The following is a 15,454-nucleotide window of genomic DNA, read 5'->3' as shown; positions in this document are numbered from 1 at the left end:
CACATACAGAGCCTGGCCCTTGGAGACCAGGGCTCAGGCTGGGTGTGGAGGAAGTGGTGAAGGCCACTGTCTGGTCTGGAGCTTCAGGACAGGATATCAGGGTCTCCTCCTATCCTCTCTGAAACAGGTTCCCCTTCCCTGCCCCATGAAGAAGGGGAAAGGGACACAGTGGCTGGCCCTCTGGCCTCACCAACATCCTTGACAGTGAACTTCATTGCCCACATCTGAGTGAGAGGCCTTGCTACTTCAGCAACAGACAAAGCCCCATGATCCCAATGCCCACAAGCGGAGGGCGTGCCTTTCCCAGATTAAACCAAGTTGCAGCACAGAGCTGTCTGCAAAGGAGCTGTTTCCCATGGCTCCTGGCCAAACAGCTGTGGTCTGAGTAGACACACCTGCTTCTACAAATTGTAACCTTCCGGTGTTTGCTTCAAAACGATTTCCTCTGAAGAAAGTAAAATCCTCATGAAATATATTCTCCAGAACGAGACACAGACATCAGCTTAGATTCGTCTTTAGACATTAAGCTCTGGTCTGGGACAAGCACCTCGTCCCCGTTAACTCAGCCCTGGAGATGTGGTTACAGGAGTGCACTTGGGTGACAGGTACACAGCAGAAACTCGGCACCCCATCCACCCTGCACCTCAGGCCTGGAGGCAGAGCAGATTGACCTCCACTCACCCACCCATTTCTTGAGCTCCTGCTGGTGCAGCTCCAGGACCCACCACGCCCTCAAGGCAGCCCCTTCTTTCAGGAAGCTCCCAGTCTGCTGGGGAGGTGGCCGTGTCCCATGAGCATTTATGACCTAGAAACGCAGAGACCAGGTCATGAATGAGGGGAACAGGAGCCCCCAGTGGACGTACTTAAGCTACCTGGCAAGAGGGGGCAAAAGGGCCTCTCTGAGGAGGTGATTTCTGAGCTGAGTCTTAGAAGAAAGGGGGTGAGTCAGGTGAGGGGCAGGGCATGGGCAGGAAACCACATCCTACTGAGTGGGAGATGGGGCTGCAGACACGGAGGCCTGGCTAGAAGACAAGACGCCCAATAAGGGCCAAGTGAGGCTCCAACTTTCAGAGGGTTTGAGGTATCTGAGGGATGGTCGGATCAGACAATGAGTCACCCCAGCCACTGTGGCCTAATGGATAGGAGGCCAAAAAAGTGGACGAAGCTGCGATGCAGTCGTGGACCAGCACAAGGGCTCCAGGAGAGCTTGGGGAGGATGTGCGGACTGAGGGAAGGCAGGACCCAGGTGACACCAGGTACTGGCTGAGGTGACCAGGGAGGCAGCAGGAAGACGGGCTGTGAGGCCAGGATGGATGGAACATGGGCACAGACCCGCTGGTGCCAGGGCAGAAGCTGGACTGGGTCAGTGAGACAGTGAGCGGGAAATGAACTCCCTGACAGAGCTGGTAATAAAGACTCTGGATTTGCTTATACCAGCTTCACCACAGAATGATCACCAACAGGTCCCCGGAGGCTGGGCAAACACTCCAGACTCTGGTCTTTATTGATTCTACATTCAGCATGATGATTGCACCTGGCAGTCTCTCCTAGGCAGGACCCCAGGGCCTGTTCTGAGGTTCATGCACTGACTGGGACAGGGACCTGGGATGGACTCATTTCTGCAGCTGTGGGCCTCAGCTGGGCCCTGGGGTTGCATCTCAGGCTTAGGGGAGAAGCTTGGGCCAGATCCTTGCAGCCCCAGGACACTTCTCCGAAAGTCACAGGGACCATCATTCTAGAAGTTGTTTAGGCCGGGGCAGCGCCTGGGTCCTGGTCAGAAAGGGATTTCTGCTGGGGGTCACCAGGGGTGGGAGCGCAAGAATGGTCTGTCTGATGCTGTAGGCGGGGGCCAAGTGAGAGCCTGGGTGTGGGGATGGCCCTCCTCTCAGGGTTCTGCCAGCCACACTGCCCTCTGCCCCAGGACTCTCTGGCCCCTTTCTCTGCAGTTTGCTCCCTCTCTGTTGGGACCTGAAGGACACTCCGTGACAAGCAGATGTGTTTGAGGCTCCTCTGAATCAGGGTCACCTCTCACTCATTCCAAGCACACCCCTGGCTCCTGATGGGCTTCTGGCTGCTCCAGGCTAGTGTCAGGTCCAGCCATCCTCTGGGATCCCCAGCCTGCCTCCCAAATGCCTATTAAGCTGGGCCCCTCCAAAATCCTGGGTCAGTTTTCAAGCAGTTACAAGATCAAGATGGTCAGCTAAAGGTGGTCATGTCACCAAGCTGTTTGCTCCAAGAAAACCAAACACACACAGGCAAACAGAATGCTCCTGCTCATGTTGGAGGAAGGGGACAGGGTGAAGGGAGACAGTGGCCCCTGCTTTCGACCTGCTTCCCTAAGGGTGAATAAAAGCGCCCTTCCTTTCTGTCTTGCAGGTTCTCCAGCAGGCCTTGGTGGCCCAGCATGGCCCACTGAGGTGAACCATGACCAGTTGGCCAACACTCGCCACTGACCACTCAGAGACGCATCTCACCAGGAGGTGACCCCTCCTCCAACGGACCCCCGCCCCCCGCTCACCCACCCCTCCCAGGAAAGTGCCCGCGCCGCCACAGACACCATGTAGTAGGGCCGGCTGCGGCGCCCAGTGAGCTGCGATGGTTTTGTACACGGCCCCCTTTCCCAATAGCTGTCTGTCCGCCCTGCACGCCGTGTCCTGGGCCCTCATCTTCCCATGCTACTGGCTGCTGGACCGGCTCGTGGCCTCCTTCATACCCATTGCCTGCCAGAAGCGCCAGCGGGCAGATGACCCGTGCTACCTCCAGCTGCTTTGCACCGTGCTCTTCGCGCCCGTCTACCTGGCCCTCCTGGTCGCCTCGCTGCCCTTCGCCTTTGTTGGGTTCCTCCTCTGGTCCCCACTGCAGTCTGCCCGCCGACCCTACATCTACTCCCGGCTGGAGGACAAGGGCCCGGCCGGTGGGGCGGCCCTGCTCAGTGAATGGAAGGGTACAGGTCCTGGCAAAAGCTTCTGCTTCGCCACTGCCAACCTCTGCCTCCTCCCTGACTCGCTGGCCAGGCTCAACAATGTTTTTAACACCCAAGCACGAGCCAAAGAGATCGGGCAGAGAATCCGCAATGGGGCCAGCCGGCCCCAGATCAAAATCTACATCGATTCGCCCACCAACACCTCCATCAGCGCGGCCAGCTTTAGCAGCCTGGTGTCACCGCAGGGCAGTGATGGCGTGGCCCGGGCTGTCCCTGGGAGCATTAAGAGGACGGCCTCTGTGGAATACAAGGGTGACAGCGGGCATCACTCCAGTGACGAGGCTGCCAACGGCCCGGCTTCCGGGGACCCGGCCGAAGGCGGTAGCCTTGAGGACGCCTGCATTGTGCGCATCGGAGGCGAGGACGGGGGCCGGCCCCCTGAAGCTGATGACTCTGCCTCTGGGGGCCAGGCCAGGAACGGGGCCAGTGGGGGCTCGCGGGGCCAGACGCCCAACCACAGTCAGCGGGATGGGGACTCAGGGAGCCTGGGCAGCCCCTCGGCCTCCAGGGAGTCCCTGGTGAAGGCGCGGGACGTCGGCAGCGGGGAGCCAGGCGCCACCAACAGCAAGCTCCCCTACAAGGCCTCCGGGGTGAAGAAGGCTGCAGCGCGCAAGAGGCGCCACCCGGACGAGGCCTTTGACCACGAGGTCTCCGCTTTCTTCCCTGCCAACCTGGACTTCCTGTGCCTGCAGGAGGTGTTTGACAAGCGGGCAGCCGCCAAGTTGAAAGCCCAGCTGCACGGCTACTTCGAGTACATTCTGTACGACGTCGGGGTCTACGGCTGCCAAGGCTGCTGCAGCTTCAAGTGTCTCAACAGCGGCCTCTTCTTTGCCAGCCGCTACCCCATCATGGACGTGGCCTATCACTGTTACCCCAACGGGCGCGGCTCCGATGGCCTGGCCTCGAAAGGAGCGCTGTTTCTCAAGGTAGGAGGCTGTGGCTCTGCAGAGTGGCCACACATCAGCCCGTCACAGAGCCACCGGAGGAGGTGGGCTGCAGCCGGGGGTTCCTCCTGGGGGCTGGGGGTAGGCGAGGCCTTTCGTGGAGCCGAACGGGTGGGCGCCCAGCTCAGGGACAAGGAGAATAAGGATGCAGGGACAAGGGCCAAAGGTCCAGGCACAGACAGACCTGACTGGGTCCTCTTGGGCAAGCTCCTCAGATCTCTGAGCCCTCTCCCCATCTGTAAAGTGGGGGCGACCTAGTGCCCAGTCATAGGGTGGGGAGTGAGCTTGAGGCCTGAGGGGTCTTGTGGGTTGGTGGTGAAGGTGGCTGGCAGCGATGGCAGTGATAAAGGGAAGAAGGGGGAGGCAGGGGCCCCTTTCCATTAAGGGGCAAATGCCTGCTCGCTTAGGCCTGCAGCCTCACTGGCCCGGTGCACCCTCCCTCCTGGCTGTCACACAGCTGCCATGCCAGGCACCCTGCCCACCAGCCCAAGGCTTCGCTTCCATAGTCACTAATTAAAGTGAATCATAATTATTTCTGCTAATTTGGATGCAATTGGAGGAGTTTTTAGACCATGGTAATTTGGTCATTACCCCTTATCTTCTACTGAGCCTGACACACTCTGAGTGCTGACTTTTTGTTCCCTATGCAAAAGACACTGTTGGTGTTTCCAGACTTTTCAGAAGGAACATTAGGCCAGTTGATACAGCACAGGACCCAGGCCCCACTCCAGTGGTTCTTGTGTGGCTCTTCAGGCCCAGACATGGGGGTCCTTGACTCTCCATTCACAGAGAAAATTGAATGAACTCCTTTTACCACCCCATTTTGGCATGTGGTTCATCAGTGTTCTGTTCCTTGGATATATTTTTGTCTCAGCAGCCGGAGTGACTTTTTGGGGAAGGAGGGGAAATGTTGTCAAGCTCTCAGGAGGAGAGCGTACCCTCTCCCTCCCACCCCCTACCACAGATGGTTCAGAGGCTAGGGACCCCCTTGGTGCTGCCCCCCAGCCCACACACCCTCATCTCCCTCCTTGGTATTGCACCCTGACCACCACGCCCACCAGGGTCACAACAGTCTCCTTAGGACAGTCCGTCTGCTACGGGCTTTCCTCTTACCTCTCTGGCCGTTCCTTCCAGACTCTTGGTCACCTGCCCAGCCTTTAACTGCTCCCTCTGCTCCTTAGCCTAAAACTGGTCTGCAGATATGTTTGACTTGGTCCACACCATTAAAAAGTTTCCTGTGTTGGCCAGCACTGAAAAATCAAGATTATTCCAATAAAACCCAGTTTGCAACTTCTCTCTCACCTCACAGATCTGGCAGCACCTGGCAGGGCCTGCTGCCTTCCTCCCAGCTCTCAGCCTGAGTGAGGGTTGGCAGCCCCCACAGCAGGGTGACCCCACTTGGCTAGACCTCTTCATTTCCAAGTGGACACTATGGCCAGCCCCACACACCTACCCCTGGGAAGTCAGTCCACAGACTCCATTTCCATATTTGCTGAGGGTTCTCAGGCTTGTCCCAGCCCAGATCTCTCCCCAGAGCCCCCAACTCTGTGTCCGGCTGCCCCCCTAGACACAGTCTCTTTCACTTATCATATGCCCATCTCCATCGGCCAGGTTCCACCATCCCCACCTTTACTCTTCCCTATGACCTGAGCCCATCCAGGCTCTTAATTTCACTTCCATTTCCTAATTTCCATTAGGAGTCCATCCAGACTTCTAGTTTCACTTTCTAAATACATCGGGGTCCATCCCACATCCTCAGCTGCACCTCCAAGGCCCAGGCCACCATTCCTCTGCTTTTCCTTTCCCTTCCAATCCCATCCTCCTCCTGTCCCAGTTCTGACTCCTGGTGCCTACTTCCTGCTGCCTCGGGGAGAAGCCCATCTCATAGCGGGGCCCTTCCACCTGCCCTGGCCTCTGCTCCAGCACTCCACACCCCCAGGGTCCTCCACGAATGGCTCCTCTTGTCCTGGTCCCACCCTGGGTTGGTCACACCACCTGTGTGGCACTTTCCTCAGCGCAGCCCGCACAAGCCGTATTTCCCGCCATAGCCCCTCAGCCTTTGTCCCCAGCTGTCTTACTGTCTCTCTAGTGAGACAGAAATGAAAGCCGGCCGACTGAGCTCCCTATGTGGCAGACCCAGCTGTCTGTTGATGAGAGCAGACCTGTTTCTCCAGCCTGGAGGTTTCAGGAGACAGGCCATCCCCCAAGGGGCCAGGGGCTAGAAAGATAGCAGCCATGGCTGTGGCCTTGGCTGCAGGTGGAAGCCAGTGCTCCCTCTATCTGTATCCCCTTCCCCCCCCCCCCCCCCATTTACTCTGTGGCACGGCTATGCCTGAGGAAAGTGTGCTTTCCTGCTGCTGTCACACCCTGAAAAGGGACTAGAATCGCTGTTGCCCCCCTTGCGGGAGAGCCTGATTCTGGGCACCTTCTCTATTGACAGTCTTTGCCCACCAGGACTAACAGACACAATCTCTTGGTGTGATTATTTGTTTTTGCAAGAGAAACACAAGCCTCTGCAACTCCTGAGGACTCACACTGGAATCAATCAATCCAAGCACGTAGTAAAGTGGCTATTGGCAGCTCACGGGCTGATGGAGAGCGGGAGGGGCTGAAAGGGGCTGAGGGAGGGGCAGCCATAGCCTCGCTGCTGTGTCTTCCCTCCCTCGGGGGCCAGTCTCCTCAGGGGAGGGCCTCCCCGGTCCCTGCCCCACGTTTCAGCACAGGCAAGTGACACCAAGTGCAGAGTGAGTAATGGGTTGGCACACTAAGACCATCAAATGGGTGAAAAGCCTGCCAAGTCACCAGGAGTTGAGAAAGCAGCAGAGAGTAGGGTGAAGAGCTGGGCGCAGGGCAGCAAACATCTGACAAGAACTTGCCTCCCCCATCTGAGCCTCATGACCCCCAAGCCAATTCTGGTATAATTTTACTTTAACCTTCGTAATTGTTGTGAAGCCCTAGGGGGGCAGTGTCCAGGAAGCACTAAACACTAGTGCTCACAGCATAGTATTATTATTATTATTATTATTGAGGGGGAACAGTCACTGCCTGGGGAACACAGGGGGCAAGCGCGCCATCGTGTGGCCTTTGGAGGCACTGTGGTTTTAAAACTGTTGTGTTTTTGCAACACAGTGCATCAGTGGTATGTGATTTCCCAAGACATTCCAGGGTGGTGGTACTAAAGGCTGAGGTTTGGGTCTGGAATGTGGGCAAGAAGTGAATGGTGGACATAGGAGTTTATAAACAGCCCCAAATTCAGGCTGTACAGCCCATTATCAAGTAACCAGATGTTCATCCCCCCCACAAGAGCTGGGAAAGGAGAGATGTGCATCCATCCAGGCTGGGAAAGGAGATGAAGAGCTGTAGGAAGCTAAGGATGCTTAATGATGTGAAAACCCATATGGAGGAGAATAATGCCAACCTGACTTTGGCAGCGAAAAGAAAGATGGAAGCCTGCCCAGGCTCTCTGAGTGGAGGGCCTGTGATGTGGCGGTGGTTGCAGCCGTGAGTCCAAGCCTCTCTTAGCTGGAGGATGGGCAAGGTCATGTTCAGGCAGAAGTTTGCCTCGTAGCCAAGAATAGGCCTCTATGGTCACCTTCCCTGGAGAGTTCCCAGGGTCCAGGATCTCTTCTTCATACAAGACCAATTCTGGAATGGATTAAAGAAGTTTGGGAAATACTGCTGAGGCCTAGGTGGGAGGAGAGTCCAGAAAGAAAGAGGAGGAACCAACCAGAGGCCTCTGGGGAAAGGCACCCACAGATGACCCAAGGGAGCTTGCCTGGAGGGGGAAGGGGTAATCTCCTATTGCAGCCTCCTGCCACTTGCCATGGACAGAGGGCCTGGGAGAGCAGCTGGCTGGGCAGCCACCCCTTCCTTACCTCCACAGCCACAGCCCTGACAAGGGTTCAGGCTTGTATCAGTGTCACCACTGGGGGCTGTTTCGGGTTGTCTGTGATGTCATTATGCCAGCCTGTAGAGAAAGCCCACTAGGGACATCTGCACTTGGGCAGGGAGTCACGGAGGAGCCCCTGGCCCCACTTCACCCCCTGGGGACTCTATCTCCAGTGAAGGAGGTGAGCAGGAGGGAAGGACTAGGTCTGGGGAGAGTGCAGCATGAAGGCCTGGAGAGGCCCCTGTGGAAGAAGGAGGGCTGGGCTCTGGATAGAGGCTATGGGACACCTGGGGCAAACCCATGTCACAGGTGTCATAGAGACATAGCCCATACTTGTCATGCCAGATCAGGGGACCAACAGAAACCACTGCCAAAAAGCAGATAAAGTGGCTTCTCATGAAGTCACAGGGGCAGAGAGAGACTGGGGAGAGTGGAGGGCAGGGTCCACTCACGTTGAAGGGATGGGTGGGAGGCTCTGCCTGCTAGGCTGCATCCCAGAGGGGAGACCAGCTTGGATTTTGGAGGGATGGGCTCCAGGGCAGTGGGATCAGGGGAAAGAGCCAACAGACAGGAGTGGACAAGGAAATGAGGGGCTGGCACATGAGGGTCATCCATGTGGACACTCTGGTCACCAGGAGATGGTGGGGGTTCAGGGAGGGAATCAGCAGTGATTTCTGCATTTTCCTTCCTGTAAAGCCTTGCATGAATTGCTAGTGGCACTCATCATGCCACAGGCTGGTATTTCTTTAAACATCTGCCTCCTACCCTGGACGAGAAGTTCCTATAAGCATGACATGTGCTGTTCCTATCTGGGCCCAGGTCTAGCAGGAGCTGACAGAGATGGGCTCATACTTAGAGCAGTCATGACTCGTAGGCTTCGTCAACACCTCGCCTCCTCCCCAACAGGTGCAGGTGGGAAGCACACCTCAGGACCAAAGAATCGTCGGGTACATCTCCTGCACACACCTGCATGCCCTGCCAGGTAGGGTCTGGTGGCCCCTGCTTTCCAGGGCGGGGGGGGGGGGGGGGGCAATCTGGGATTGGTGCCGGGGCGCGGCTGGGGTCTTAACTGCAGCTCTGCCATCTGGTCTCTATGGCTCTGCCCCACAGAGGACAGTGCCATCCGTTGTGAGCAGCTGGACCTGCTTCAGGACTGGCTGGCTGATTTCCGAAAATCTACCTCCTCGTCCAGCACAGCCAACCCCGAGGAGCTGGTGGCGTTTGATGTCGTCTGTGGAGATTTTAACTTTGACAACTGCTCCTCTGGTGAGGTGGTGGTCCTCCCCAGTTGGGTGGGCTACTGGGGAAGGCATGGGCTCCAGTCACACTGGAAAGGATTGGGCTCCACAGCTTGAAGAACTTCCTGCTGCTTGTGAGCATGTGGGTGGGATATTAGCAAGACTCTGATTTCTGTGACCCCTAGAAATCCTAAAATGAGAAGAGCCCACGCTCTGCCTAGAAAGCTGAGAGGCCTCCTTGCTGGAGACAAAGAGATGCCCTAAAAATGAACTTCTGATGGAGAAGCTTGGGGCTTCTGAAACTCAGACTGTGGGCAAGCTAGCTAACACTACCCACCAAGTCGTTACTCGTCTCCTGCTTTGCACCAGGCACAATTCTAACAGCTGTTTGTGGGCCGGCTGTTTCATTTAAATCTCATAATGACCCAAAGAGTAAGCACAGTATTAATTTACAGGGTGTGAAAGAGGAAGCTGAGACCCAGATAGGCTGAGTAACTAGTCCCAGGTCACACAGCCAGGAAGTGGTTGAACTGGGATTTGAACCCTGGCAATTATATCTTTACCCCTTCGGCTAAAAGACTAAAAATTCATCATGGGTAAACTTTTAAATAATTGACTTAAATAACTGATCTGGTGATCACGCTGATCTCAGTTTACTCCTGGGAGTTTATGCAGCTCTGAGCTTCCCTTTGCCCAAGAAGCTGATGTGAGGAACCGCCACTCCCCCCCCCCCCCAACCCGCCCGCCACTGGCTCCTGGGCTCCTTCCACGCCAGCCCCAGCCCAACTACAGATGAGTGAGTGACATGGGGTCTGTGAGCTGAGGCTTAGCCCTCAGTGAAGGCTGGAGACCTAAAGGTCCTACCTGGAGCACAGGGTGGTGCCCTCACTTGGTGGCAACTCTAGGGTGGGTGGGGAGACCAGTGCCTACCGTGGAACATACAGCCCCTCGATGGTAGCCCTGTGGTCCCCTCAAAGACACATTCCTGATACCAGCTCCAAATGCTAGGTGCTCCTGGGATCCTCCTGAGTCAGGGTGGGGATGTGGTATACACAGGAAGAGGCTGTCAGAGAGGGTCTCACCCAGTCAGGCCCCACTGGTGCCTGTCCTTCCTCCCAAGGGGTCTCAGAATGGCCCTCTGGCTTCATGAGTTGGCAAGACAAACTGGAATTCAGGGCAGATCACCTCTCTCTCCTAAGTCCTATATGGTCACTCTTGATTCAACCTGGTCACCCAAGTCTGTGAAGGGCAGGGGTCCCTTCCAGGACAGCATGAGCCAGCCCCCACAGGTTTTGCCACCAGATCTGGGAAGACCTCAAGATCACTGTCCCCTGGAGGCCAAGTGGGACCATGACCAGTGTCCTCAGAAGGATAGCTCACTCCCACCCCCGCTGGGGGTGGGGGGGGCATTCTCAAGGACACAGAAAACCAGTGACAAAGGAGACCCCACCCAGAGGCAGTTACCTGAGTTACTGACTAGAACCTAAGGCAGGCAGCCCTCCAGGACAGACACCCTGAGCCCCACAGCATTCCCTTTCTCCCTTCACGCACAGATGACAAGCTGGAGCAACAGCACTCCCTGTTTACACACTACAAGGATCCCTGCCGCCTGGGGCCTGGAGAGGAGAAGTCCTGGGCCATCGGTGAGCTGGGGCTGGGCACAGGGTTGGGGGCCCTGAGGGGGAACGGCGGAGGGGCACTGCAAGGCCTGAGCCCACCCTGCTGAGACCTGACACTGAACCAAGGCTGGGCTCCCCACAGGCTTCCCAGAGACATTTCAGGACCTATCCCCAAGACCACTCTGCAAGGGGCAGGGGTAGAAGCCCTCACCCATGCCTCCTGCCCCCCAGAGGCAGCCCTCCTAGAGGCTGGCTGGGCCCTGTTCACAGTGACCACTCTTGCCTCCTTGTTCCTAGGTACCATGCTGGACACAGACAACCTCTACGATGAGGACGTGTGCACCCCTGACAACCTGCAGAAGTAAGCAGCCAGCACCCATGTCACTGCAGTTGTGCAGGGGTGGATGGATCCCAGGGCTGGGATGAACACTGAGCACTGACTCTGGTGTGGAGAGATGGGCTGTGCAGGGCAGACTAGAGAACGCAGTTCCATGGGAAGGAAGCCTGTGAAAGCCTCAAAGACTAAAGCTGGGGTTGGGCGGAGACCAGGCCACCTTCATGCCCCAGGGACTGGCCTGACTGAGGAGAAGCCTTCAACCAGGAGGAGGCTCTAGAGGTGGCACTTCCTACATCAGCACCAGAGTCCGGGCTCATTTTACAAGAGCTTGGCCAGCCCTGAGCCATAGCCTGCTTCGAGGCCCTTCTGGGCACAGGGAGAGGGACAGAATCTCTCAGGGTGAGGCCAAGGGCTGCTGAGACCCCTGCAGAAGAGCCATGGAGTGGCGTCCATTGCAGGGAGCCCGGCAGCTAGTAGCCACCAATCAGGCAAATAAAAACGCAAGCGGAGCTAACACTAAGTAGACATTTTCAAAGCAGAAACAGTTCCACTGCAGCCAAGCTTCATACTTGAACCTGATGAGAATTCCATACAGGGCCGATATGAGAGGCCAGCAGCAGAACCAATTTGTAACTCACAGCCCGAGACTGCACAAAGCCATGGCAGTGGCTCCTCACAGCTAATTTAAGCCAATTAATTAGATTATAGACTAAATTTGAAACATCATCCTATGCCGAGAAAATTATCTTTTTATGAGATGATGATTAAAAAATGACTATCAGTAACTCTTAGATCATTGATGCTGGAATTAATTACCAAAGGCCAAGGACAGTAATGGATTATATTTCTGAGATGTAGTGATGCTCTGCATGTCATTAGTGTATTTATCTCAGGGCTGATAAAGGCCTTGTAGAAACCCACATTTGCTGGCTGTGCCTGTCCAAGCGCCCCTTCCATTTGTTCAATGTCCATTGGCCTCTGCAAGTCTCCCGTGAAGGCTGTCCCCAACCAGTGCTCAGGCTCCAAAGGAAACCTGGCAGGAAGGGAACGGCAGACAGGAAGTCAAAAGGCCTGGATTCAGAGTGTTAACACCCAACCTGAGTCCCTTGCACATCCTGTAGAGAACCCTCACCCACATTTAAGTACCCACATCAGTTTTCTTCCTGTAAGAAATGTTATGGCAACCACATCCCACATTTTTTTTTAACGTAATTTCTACACCCAACGTGGGGCTCAAGCTTATGACTTCAAGAGTCACATGCTTTTCCTACTGAGCCAGACAGGTGCCCCCAAAATTGTTCCTTTCTTGGCATTCCTGGTCCCCCAAATGTCCTGGGGCCCACAGCAATCAATCATCCTTGTGTCAGAGGAAAGCTCAGGGGTTTGGTGGCACAGCTGCTCAGAGAGAAACCAACACAAGAGTCCAGGCCCAGGATAGGGCCTGGGTGCTCTCCTGGCTCCCCTACCCCTGCTGACTTGAAACAACGGTCACGGAGGGTGGGGGTGGGTGGTTCTGAGGACCTATAGGAGAGAAGGGTCCCTGAGGTTCACTGCAAAGACCCTTTCCCACCCCACCCCCACCCCCTGCCACTGGCTCTAAGCAAAGCCCTGTGTGCAGAGGGGGTGAGCACTTCTGTTCCCAACTCGGTACCACAGGCTCTGGGCAGTACTATGTCCAAACTTCAGCGACAGCCAAGCCCAAGGTGGACATGGACAGACTCTGGAGTGGCATGGCTCAGTCAGGAACTCACAGGGTCAGACTGGGTTTCCCTCCACCTTAGTCCCCTTTTTTTGGGTCCCCCGGGGAAAATAGATCTTAAACACAGGGTTTGGTCTGACCTGCATCTCTCCCACTTAGGGACTAGAACATGGTTCCACACTCAGGATCTGGGGTCTGGAGAATGGGGCAAGGGCTCACCTTGCTTCCTGTCCTTCCTGTCTGTCGAGCAGGGTCTTGGAGACCGAGGAAGGCCGCAGGGAGTACCTGGCTTTCCCCACCAGCAAGAGCCCCGGGGCAGGCCAGAAGGGACGCAAGGACCTGCTGAAGGGCAACGGCAGACGCATCGACTACATGCTGTACGCAGAGGAGGGGCTGTGCCCGGACTGGAAGGCTGTGAGTCGAGTGGGCCAAGCAATGCCTATAGATAGGGGATCCTGTGCCCTGTACCCCTCAGCAGCACTGAGCTCTTCTCTGAAAACGAGATCTGTCAGTCTCAGAGTCCTTGGGGCCCATGGGATGCTCCCATTCCTCTGCCTCCAGGAAGATCCTGGCTAGACCCAGCCCCCACCTCTGCACAGAAGCCCCACCCCTGCCCTCCAGGCCCCTCCTGTGTAGGATGCCCTCTGGATCTAATAGGACTGCTTCTTTCCAACAGGAGGTGGAAGAATTCAGTTTTATCACCCAGCTGTCTGGCCTGACCGACCATCTCCCAGTGGCCATGCGGCTAATGGTGTCTGCAGGGGAGGAGGAGGCATAGACCAGCCACGTCATTCAGAGCAGTGGGGCCTTGCCAACCCTTTGAGCCGCAGCACCTCTCTGGCCATGTCCCCTCCAGCGAGCACCAGCGGTGCTGGGGGAGGAGGGCAGAGACCTGGGGGGAGACTTGGTTAGTCCCAGGTGAGCTGGAACCAGCGCTGCCCTGAACCTCTGGGCACTCACTGTGGACAGAAGGGTCAGGCTGGTCTTGGGAGCCACAGCTGCCCAACAGTGCCATTCTTTCAAAACATGATTTTCTACAAATCTACAGCACAACCTAGTTTGTAACCCGGGGGTTAGTATGAGAACCGGGTTTCTGTACTCTTTGTATCTCTTCTCAAGCTTCGTCCAGGGTTCATTATTTTTGTCTGCTGCCATGTTGTCTCGCATGCCTGCACCCTCGCATGCACGCTGCCCGCATGTCATGTGCCACACCGTAGCCACACAGACCCCTCACTCGGGCCTCACCCAAGGCCAAACTCCAAACACAATCAGAACCAGCCAAAGAAGCATTCCTGGGCATAGGGCCGCCAGCTCCCGCCTCCAGGCCGGACGGCTAATGAGCAGGGACCATGAGGGCCGTGTCCAGTTACCAGCAAGCCCGGGCTCTTCCCAGGGTCTTGCATTCAAGGGCGATTATTTTAAAAAGAAAAATAGAAAAAGTTAAGAAAACAACCCTTCACTTTAGAAGGTCTGCAGACCGTGAGGGAGAACACTGCTCAGGCTCCTCTCTCCCAGCCAATCAGGGCCCCCGAGTCTCCCCTGAGAGACTTCAAAGTGGGCAAAGGGAATCTGAGGAGAGAGCATCACTTTTTTATAGGAAGAAGGGGAACTCATGACATAAAGGGGTCAGGGAGCTTCAGGTTTTCCAAACGATAGATTTATAGCTTCTCTTCTGTCAAAACCAACACATGCCCTTCTTTCTGCCTGATCCCATTTCCCTTCTGGACACCTCTCTGCTTTGGGACCAATCTTTCCCTGGCTGAGCTCAGGAACTGTCTGCCTGCCTCTGGGTGGGGCTGCAGCTCTGTCCTCCCAGCCCCATCCTCAAAAAGTGACCCAGGGCCCTGGATGAAGGGACAGGAAGCCAAGGTGCAGAACGGCATGTCCCCTCACCATTACCAGTGTGTAGGCTGGGGGTGAAGGCCAGGGGGCACCGCTTGCCTGGGGCATGGAGTGGTACTGGTTGGCATCCAGGCCAGTAGACACCCACTCTGCCACCGTGTGACCTGGGCAGGGCATGGCAAAGCCTGCAGGTGAAGTCCACAGCTCCCCACTCCACGGCAGCTCTGCCTCTGCCTACCTGACTTTTTAAACATGCCTGGAGATACTCCCCAGTCACACGAGGGAGGGTTGTGTCTGTTTTCCCATGCAAGGACCCTCCAACTCAGACTGTTCTTGACAACCCCCCACTGATCTCCCCTCCTTGAAGTGCCCTGACCTTGTGCCCACCTGGCTCAGAGCCAGCTCTGCCTATCAAGGCTGGGGAATGCACCAGGATCTTTCTGCCAGAAGCCTCCTCCTGGTGCTGGCACGCTGATGCAGTGCCTTGTCACCCAGTTGAGCTGCAAGAGGGACCAAGATGGGGCCAAGCAGCCAGTCAGGGGCAGGCCCTGTGCTGGGGGAGGACACGCTTGAGAACCATACACACGGAGGCACTGGTTTGTTTGGGGCAGTGGGCTGCCGGCTTTGTTGCCAGGAGCATTCACTGACCAAGCCCCCAGCCCCACCCTGAGTCCAGAGCCAGGAGGGGCTGGTCACCACTGAAGGCACAACCCCACCTGGGCTCTCTGCTGTGCCTAAGGGCCTGGCCTTCAGGGCCTTGGCTAAGCCAAATGGGGCCCCCACTCCCAGGAGCAGCCAGGAATCTCTGCTCACACAGGTGGGGCCCAACTAAACACACTCAACGCCTGGATGGCTGGGACTGAGCAAAGGCCCCAGGCTTCGAGTTGGATGTGTGTCCAGGAG

General features: G+C 56.3%; 1 protein-coding gene and 1 long non-coding RNA gene across 2 annotated transcripts; one reads left to right on the top strand and one right to left on the bottom strand.

Annotated features, from left to right (window-relative positions):
• Positions 1-268: 268 nt before the first annotated feature.
• Positions 269-8,606, bottom strand: LOC125916612 (uncharacterized). Its single transcript, XR_007455979.1, has 3 exons — positions 7,346-8,606; positions 5,041-5,177; positions 269-805 (listed from the first exon to the last, which is right to left on the bottom strand). It is a non-coding gene; the product is annotated as an uncharacterized LOC125916612 (long non-coding RNA).
• On the top strand, positions 713-13,754 carry SMPD3 (sphingomyelin phosphodiesterase 3). Its single transcript, XM_049622917.1, has 8 exons — positions 713-940; positions 2,377-3,909; positions 8,723-8,798; positions 8,927-9,082; positions 10,608-10,697; positions 10,971-11,034; positions 12,961-13,123; positions 13,386-13,754. The coding sequence occupies exons 2-8, from the start codon at positions 2,596-2,598 to the stop codon at positions 13,485-13,487; spliced, it is 1,965 nt and encodes a 654-aa protein (XP_049478874.1). The 5' UTR covers positions 713-940; positions 2,377-2,595; the 3' UTR covers positions 13,488-13,754.
• The last annotated feature ends 1,700 nt before the right edge of the window (positions 13,755-15,454 follow it).

Source organism: Panthera uncia (genome assembly GCF_023721935.1).
Source record: "Panthera uncia isolate 11264 chromosome E2 unlocalized genomic scaffold, Puncia_PCG_1.0 HiC_scaffold_20, whole genome shotgun sequence".
NCBI lineage: Eukaryota > Metazoa > Chordata > Mammalia > Carnivora > Felidae > Panthera > Panthera uncia.
This window is presented reverse-complemented; position numbering and strand designations above follow the sequence as displayed.

Bases quoted from the DNA above. Each gene is read 5' to 3' on its own strand.
- SMPD3 (XM_049622917.1), top strand. From the start codon at position 2,596: ATGGTTTTGTACACGGCCCCCTTTCCCAATAGCTGTCTGTCCGCCCTG. The intron at 3,910-8,722 runs GTAGGAGGCTGT...CCTCCCCAACAG, and splicing joins AAGGAGCGCTGTTTCTCAAG to GTGCAGGTGGGAAGCACACC. The intron at 8,799-8,926 runs GTAGGGTCTGGT...TCTGCCCCACAG, and splicing joins ACACCTGCATGCCCTGCCAG to AGGACAGTGCCATCCGTTGT.